The following is an 8,662-nucleotide window of genomic DNA, read 5'->3' as shown; positions in this document are numbered from 1 at the left end:
CTGTATTTTGAGCTGAGCATTGTAAACCTGGGGTGATCTCAGGAACTTCCCCCTTTTCCACTACTGTCCTCATGCTTAAGTTACGCCTGATCCAATATAACTATTTCCCAGTCTTTGTTTTTTGCCCAGACTTGTTTATTTTCATCAGTCATTAAAATACAAATTAACTTTACTGAAGAATCAAGTGTTAATCTATTATGCAAAGAAAATTACTGATTTCAATAGTTGTATCATAGTGCCGTATGGGATTTTCTGTGTGAGAGGGAATTTCATAGTGTCTAGTAATATCCAAACCGTTCAAAACAAATTACATTTTTAAGTGTAATATGTTAAATAAACTAATTGTTCAAGATCTTCAGTGCCTGTTGATTTTAGAGAGCCCTGTAAAACATGCATGATTGTGGCTCCAGGAATAGGGTTTGGTTATTACTTATTACTAATTGGTAGTGCAAGACAATAAAACTTACCAGTAAGTAACTTACTCCAACAGAGTGATGTGATGATGCTTACCAGTAGCATTGAGTTAACATGGTATTTACTTTCCTTTGCAGGGCAGAGTTCTTGAAATTGGGCATTAAACCTTACGAAGATGAACGCAAACCGTAAATGGACTCGACCCTCCTCCCGTGGGTGTAAAACCAGATCAGACGCAGCTGTTGATGGAAGCCCACTGGTCCTATCTGCTTACTCCAGGAAAGTCATTTGTGAAAACAAAGACAGCAAGCCTTCTCGTTTTGACCGAAACCGATCAAATCCGTTTTGCAACATTAAAATCGAGATAGTTAACGCCCCTGTCTCGACAGGTACCAAAAGACAGCTTGACAATTCCTTCATAGAGGACACGTTCAGGTCTCAATTAAAGAAGCACATTTTAACCCCTGCTTTTAGTTCCCCAAGAAGCACAGAGAAGACCTCTCAGTCCCCTGACTCAGTGTGTGTCCTGGGCTCCTGTGTTTCCCTTCCAGGCCATGATCGCTCTAGATCCACTCCTATTGCACCCCCACGGAAAAAGAAAAGGTTGTATGAGGAAAAAAATGATACAATGGAGAGCAAAATACTTCGTAAAGAAAATGAAGGTGTGCCATTAGTGGAGAAAGACTTTATGAGACATGGTTCGGTTTTGGGTGGGGATTTAAAAGCTTTTTCCAATGTAAATACTCAAGTAAAGGCCAGCCTTTCTTCAACTAATGCCAAATCAGACACGGAACCTGTGTTTGACTTTGATATTGAAGATATGTTATCCCTTAGCCCCATTGATAGTGAAGGCAGCACTGATGGGATGGAGGAGTTCATTCTGAGCTGTGAGAGTTTTTACAATGAAAGCAGCATAAATAAAGGCCAGGCGGCTGGCGTGCGTTTTGCCAAGAAATGTGTGAATGGCGGAGACGAGAGGCACACAAACAATGACATGCAATACCGGAAAGATGAAGGCTATTTTACCAGCTCTTTCAGAGAAGAGTTAAAAGGCTCCCAAAAAGGTGTTTTGCAGAGGAGTGAAAGTCCCGGGGTTCCTGAACAAAGTCCTTTGCAATTAAGCAGCTCACTTAGCCCTGTGGAAATGAATAAAAGGCTACTTTGTGAAAAACGGGAGGCTTCTGCAAATGGGAAGGAATCAAGTCTGCAAAGGAAGCAGTTGGGGGACGTGGTCAACAGTAACTCTTTGAAACAAGAAAATTTAGTGCGGGAGAAAGAGGAGGTTCCTCCATGTCACTCAATTCAGTTTGATGGGCCAAAGCATCAGCCTTTGGGACAGCATGTATTTTCCCACTCTGTAGATCTTAAAGATGATGCCTTGTTCATTGGGGCACCTTTACATGAGTCTTCAATTCATGAAAGCTTTCCTTTAGCGCAAGTTAAAGACTTGACCGATGCACAAAAGGGAACTGCTTCTGAGCGTCCAGAAACGCTTGAAAAACTACTAGCTTCATTTCACGAAGAAGATGTTGCTGATGATTTGGTAAACAATAACCAGCAATCCAATATCCAGGTGAACTTGTTTAAAACTGCAATTCATATGAACTCCCAGAAATCTGTACCTTTCCCTACTAACTATTCTGTTTTTCTAACATATATCTGTCCATTTTTGTTTCTGGTTCTATTTCTGCATTTCCCCTCTATTCTTCCCTCTTTTATATATACATGTACCTAGGGTGTGTAATGTGTGACCCCCTGTTATCCAATAAATAATAATCTAAAATTGTTGATTTAAAGGGAGCTCAAGTAGTGCTGCAGAGGGACCCATCTGGCGAATGTTAGCCTGGAGGCTGCTCGAAGGCCTACAGCCTAGATCTTGCTGGTTCAGATCCAGCATTAGCTGTGGGCCAGCTGTAGGGGAAGACCCTGGTGGCAGTTCCTAATAGGGGTCAAGCAGAGTGCTATTCTTTCCTGTGGGTGACCATGTGCCCGTTGGACTATTGATTGACAGTGGAAGATGTCTCCTACTGGTGCTGTTTATTCCACTCATCCTAATGCAGTGGTTCCCAAACCGGTCCTGGGGGACCCCCTACCCTGCTGGTTTTTGTTCCAACCGAGCTCTCAGTTACTTAATTGAACCCTTAATTGAACTAATTTCCTAAATCAGAGACTTTTAATTATTTTAAACAGTAGGGGTTTTAAGTTAAGTATAGAATTATATTAAAAAACGTATAGAAGAAACAACTATTTCCTTACACAATTTAAAAAGTAAAATCTAAGCAGATTGTTACTTCAATTAAGGTTCAATTAAGTAATTGAGAGCTCGGTTGGAACAAAAACCAGCAGGGTAAGGGGACCCCCAGGACCGGTTTGGGAACCACTGTCCTAATGACTTGTTTTCATGGGATTTGCCAGGTGGGATCGGTGGTTTTAGAGCATGGCAAGAAGAGGAGTGTCCATCCTACAAAGACTGTGAAGAGAGAGGGAACTGCTGCTGTCAGTACCCGGTGAGAATGATTTCTGCATAGTTTACCTGCACCGAGATGAACAGGGAAGACCCTGTATTACATATTGGGTGCACACAAGCTAATTTAATTTAAACAGAAAGTCCGGAAGGATACCCAGTAAATTAATATATATATGAGAGGTTTCCTGAGGGACTGCGCAGGCTGTACATATGTAGCTCTGTGCCTCTTGGACGGAGGTCTGCCAAATTTGCTTCAGGAGTACCACAATCGTTCTGCGTTTGGTTACACCCTAATGTACTGAAGTAATTGCCATTTTCATGTCTCCCTGGTGTTTGGCAGAAGCTGGATTAAATCCGAAAAGCCTCTGCAGGAGCACACCTGATCCGGGATAAGCCTGCTTCAACTTTTAGCCATGCTGTTTTACAGTTGAGTCTGTGGACCTCTAATGGGTGCAAAACTGAGCTCTGCATCGCTGCCTGGAAGTGAAAACAGGATTAGGGATTGACAAGTAGAGTTGAGGCGACCACTGAGGTTCATTAGATAACCTGGACTGCCTGTTTGCTTTGTAAACACTGATCTAAAAATAAATAAATACAATCCTGGTCTTCTGAAAATAATGGAATATTTTTTTTCCACCAGTAGGAGGAAGCATTTGACCGTAATGGATGGATTAGTGTAAATGTGTTTACACCAATTATATTAATTTGAGTTTCTCATGGTGTCTCTGCCTGTTTTTTTTTTAACCTTTTAGAAAAGTAGTCTTCAAAGACTCGCACCTGGAACATAGGAAGAGCATGTACATGCGGTGTGTGTCCAGCCATGTTGAGGGCAGTGATGCGCCGAGCCCAGGTAGGAGTGATGACATCCTGCTTGTCCAATTCGATGTTGGTGACCTTGAGTGTTACAGGTGGCCTAGGTTAAATAGGAAACGTGAGGATCAATGAACTGGATTCATTTGCAGGGTTTACATTTTACATAAGTACTTCATCTGTTGGTGGCAGAGTTTGAGTTTTAGTAAAGCAAGTGGTCAAAGGGTGTGGCATGCTTGTGTTGGAAAGACATTTTTGCTTAAGCCGCTGTGGGAACATGGGCAGTCTAATTGGAACCACTGCTCTCTGGTGCGCAACATGAAGAACATAATTCATGAGGCAGCAGTGAAGCTGCAGCTGATGCAGAGCTGACTATTATACTATCGACAGTGAGTGTAACTCTTTAAACAAGATTTTTATTCTCTTACTGCAGCCTTACAAAAACTAATTTTGCGATCATACTTCTGTTTACTCAATTAAAAAGTTGTTGATACTAGTGGGTATGTGATTGGGATCAGATTATCATTGTTCCTATCATATCTCTTCATGTTTCCGCGCATCCTGTAAATGTCATCTTTTTCTGGTTTCACACAAGCAACTCCTGGCAGCTACTACTTATCTTCCTCTGTCAAGGCCGTATGTTTTGTACCACGTGAAACCAGACTGCAGGCTGGTGAGAGTATCAGTGTTTTGTCTCGCTCATAACTTTTGTAGCGTTTCGCAGGTAGCAAACGGGAACTGGATTGTTATTCGAAATAAACGCTACATATGGCGTCGGGCTGGAATGGTAAAGTCTTGTAGTCTCTTCTTTTTGAGCAACCTTGTTCATTAGCAGTTATTTAAAGCTGTAAATATCTCTTACAACATTTCAGTTTTGTTATGCTTAAAACATGGAGAGTGAAAGAATGTCTCTACTACAAATACAATACAGCTGTTCGTGAGGTAGTAAATCGGCATACAGTTGGTACTCTGTGTGTTTTATATAACTAGAATGTTTTGATTTTAAACATTTAATTTCGTGTAGTGTTTTTGTATTCTGCTGCATGTCTTGGTGTGAGCCTGAATGTTTTTTTGTTTTGTTTTCTTGCATGTTTCCAGGAGTGATGAATGAGTTGCTTAGCTTGATGAACACTGTAGCTAACCAGGGAAGTAGTGATAGTGGCAGGCAGTGGCAACATCCCTCAGACCTCACAAGAAGGTACGTATTGCCAGAGAAAATATCATGCATGGCTAACCAAGTGTGCTTTCATCAAGTAAAATGACATTTCGGCTGTCGTGTCATGGTGATTTTTAAGTGTACACGAGCAGAAGGGGGGGTACCAGTATGCTTAAAATAAGGTAAACTTAACAGATATCACTGATCAGCACTTTTCATCTGAGGATTTTTTTGTTTGTGTGCTGAAAGATTGTGGGTGGAGATTGATTTACTGGGTTCCCCCGTGTCATTAAAAGTGATTAAAATTAGTTAGATTTCATAGTTTTTTTTTTTTTATTATTTTATTTAAGACCCTTAAAATTTAATGTTGTCATTTATAAGTAATTGTTTAGAAACTACAATGTAAAAGTCTGTTTCTCATATACGCTCTGACCAGTGCGCTCTGCAGCAGTGCGTAATCTGACACCTGCCTTATCAGCTGAGAGTCCCAGGGCTGAGAGAGGTCCTTTGGATTGGCTAGATATTTGTAGAGTCACCGTCTGTGATTGGGTAAAAAGCAAAAGCCAGCAAAGACACAATGTAAACAAACCGCACGTCGTAATTTTCAGCAGAATCTCGGCTATACAGCTTAAAAAATCCTTCACTAATTGTTGCTAGCTATCGCATTGCTTGTTTCTGCAGAAGTTTGTTTAGCTTTTATGTGGGTTAACATACAAACTGTAGATTTGTGGTAGTTTCATTGCACTGCACATGTTATAATAGTTTTCATTTACTTTGACAAAGTATTTCCATGCACTTCTATTTCCTTTGGTCGTGTTCTTGTAGCGCAGATTTCCACAGATATGTCGTCAATTCGTCAATGTAACTATTATAATCCTAGAACACTTAGATCCAGGTCATTAAGAGTCAGTAATTATGTCAATGAAAAGTAATTGAAAGTCATTATTTTTAATCATCTTTAACTTACAGGAACCTTGATTTAGTGTGGCCAAAATGATGGAAAGACTGCCTAAGAATGTGTCCTTGGGGTGTAACGTGCTGAGGAATTCACATTTAAAATATCCCTTTACTAGCAACGGTGTCTATAATACAGAGTGATCTTTGGGCTTGTAGTGGACTGTGTGACAGGTAGGACTTTGCTTAAATCTCTCACATGGGTGTTTTATCTCCGCAGAAACTACAAAACCAAGCTGGGCAAGCCCGTCCAGCAGGTTAGTCTAGACCAGTGGCAAAGGCAGAACAGAAAATACTACTGTCGCTTTGTGGCCATTCCTGACTGGTTCGAGCGCAGTTCTATCCCCTCAAAGGCACATAAGTGAAAATGCTTTAAACTGTGATCCTTCAGCTTTTACTTCTTTCTTTTCCTTTTTTATTATAATTGTTTGCTACTTTATTTTTATCTTGTTCACTTTTTGTAATTGTACTATGTGTTTGTGCGTGTTTAGTATGTTGAAAATGTTCGAGATCACAGTTTTGCATGTACTTGACTACAGTTAATTTGCATTTCTGGTACCAATTAAGCGCATATCCTACCTTACTGATGCTTTCAGTGGCTGTACAGTATCTGTTTAAGAGGTCTGTTTACATGCTCAGTAATTTTAATTGTGGCACATTTGTACTTTGTCACTGCTTTCAATTATGACTTGACAATATCATTGGTCTGTATCACCCGCAAAAACAAAACCAGAACTGATGATCATTTTCCACTTTGTGTCCTTCGGGTGATTCGCTGGAACTGTGATCTCTAGAAGTTCCTAGTTTTATGATCCAGCCTTCTGCTGGTGGACAGATTATTTTAATGCCACGTGCTTTGACTTGAAAACACAAAACAGCACCCCAGGTCTTTTCAGCACTTGTTTTTCCTGGTCATATTTTGACCACAATATTTTGTATTGCCTGTACATTTTATATATTTTTTTGTTTTCTATAGGTTTGTTTCCCTTTCTTAATTGTTTTTATTGCCGTTGCTGATTTAGACTTGCGTGTAGCTTTATATACTCTAATTATTAGCACTTTTGTTCCTGGTTTCTTTCACCTGTTGTCGTTTGCTGGGACCAGCAATAAATATTAGGACTTCAAGTTCAGGTGTCTCTGTGCCTTGATTGTTCAAGATTTATTTAAAAACACATTGAAAATACTGACTAGGTTATCTAGATGATGTATAAATAGGAAGCCAAGGTTAGACATTGATCTGATTAAATGTGGACATTGCTGTTCAAATAGAGTAGATTTGAGTAGAGTTGCAAATTGTAGTTTGCTTCTGAAGTAAAATTTAAATATAATGACCTGCTCTATTTTATTGCTCTGTTTTACATATAGAGAAATAACTCTGCTCTTAGAACCTCATCCAAACACTTTACCCATGTTTGGCTCTAAAGTGGTTTGTATGCGTGTGGAAAGATCAAAGTTAATTGGAGATTTATTTTTGTTTTTATGTTTTGATGAAGTTCAGCTAACCCTGAGCCTTGAAGTGTGTGTGTGCGCACGTGTGTGTGTGTCAAATAAATTCAAGCTATTTTTCAGCACTCTGCTATTCAGCTGTTTTTTTAGCTAGCTCTTTATGAAGATCCATGCTGCACAATCTCTGAGCAGGCCTCCCTAAAATGCCTTTTGTGCGTTGAGTGTTTGCGTGGGTGTGCTGCGGGGTATATATTAATTTATTTCCCCAAGGTTACTGACATAGCTAAGAAGCGAATAAAATACTTTCCTTTGAAAAAGCACAAAGGTGGGATGAAACTGTAAGCCTGACAGTTCCTGACAGGTTGTGAACACTTGAAAGTCTTATTTGTTAACAAAATGCGTTTGGCAAGTATAGATTGAATTGTAATCTTTGTGATTTATTTAAATGGGAAATGTAGATCCGCAGGACTGGGAGTTCGTTGTTTATCCTGCAAGACTGAGACTTAATGCTCATGTCCTGTAATAAGCTACCTGTTTATGGAACAACAAAAGGACCTTTTGCTTTAAGCTCAGTTTAAAAAGTCTGCAAACTTCACAAGAACAAAATCTAGATACACTTTTATTTTTAAAGAATTGATGAGGCAAGTTGCACCGTGTGAAGCTTGAAGCTCTATAAATAATGCAGACCATTAAAGTAAGCTTGTCTAAATACATCAGCTTTTGCTTGGGGTGCAGGAGGAGGTAGTGTAGTGTCTCCTAGTCAGTCAGCCTTGTGACCAACCTTACAAAATTAACTGGAAACCCTTTTCTAATAAAACCAAAAAGAAAACTCAAGTGTTTGGTTTGTAATGTAATGCTTCAAACCTCTCAAGGGTCAAATAAAATGTTTGTGTATTCTTCCCCTCCCTTTAAATGTTAATCCTGTATCCCAAAATGAAAATGCATTAAAATGAGGGGCTTGCATCTTGACATTAAGGAGCAAAGTTCTGCCAAAGGATTCCATTTCCTAATCTTTCCTAATAATTCACTTTGCAATGATATCTGTGCCCTTACCTCAGTGAAATAAATCCTGATTAACCTAAACAAACTTTATGCAGTAAAAAAAAAAAGAATCCCAAAAACATTAAAATTACCTAGTCATCCTTTAATATCTGTTACTATCATACGATATTTCCTCTTACAACATATACATTTCTACCCTTATCACACAAATTATAATAAATTAAATCAACCTGGTAGTGCATTCAATGTATTAAAATCTCCCTTCTACTTTTGTTCTGAACTATATAGGTATGGAAAGTAAGCCATGCATATCAAAAGGAAATAAATATAAATATTCATTTATGTATGCATGTAAAATTAAAAAAGGAAATACATAGAATGAAATAAATACAAGCATACATCAATATTTTGAT

The 8,662-nt window shown here is 39.1% G+C and overlaps 1 protein-coding gene across 1 annotated transcript; it reads left to right on the top strand.

The window, feature by feature from the left end:
* Nucleotides 1-557: 557 nt before the first annotated feature.
* Nucleotides 558-7,335, top strand: kop (askopos). The gene is made up of 5 exons (XM_066716343.1): nucleotides 558-1,987; nucleotides 2,830-2,921; nucleotides 3,634-3,731; nucleotides 4,790-4,889; nucleotides 6,022-7,335. The coding sequence occupies exons 1-5, from the start codon at nucleotides 590-592 to the stop codon at nucleotides 6,164-6,166; spliced, it is 1,833 nt and encodes a 610-aa protein (XP_066572440.1). The 5' UTR covers nucleotides 558-589; the 3' UTR covers nucleotides 6,167-7,335.
* Nucleotides 7,336-8,662: the final 1,327 nt, after the last annotated feature.

Source organism: Amia ocellicauda, chromosome 11, assembly GCF_036373705.1.
Source record: "Amia ocellicauda isolate fAmiCal2 chromosome 11, fAmiCal2.hap1, whole genome shotgun sequence".
In the NCBI taxonomy this organism is placed as follows: Eukaryota; Metazoa; Chordata; class Actinopteri; order Amiiformes; family Amiidae; genus Amia; species Amia ocellicauda.
The sequence above is the reverse complement of the archived record's forward strand: the minus strand, read 5'-3'. Positions and strand labels throughout refer to the sequence as shown.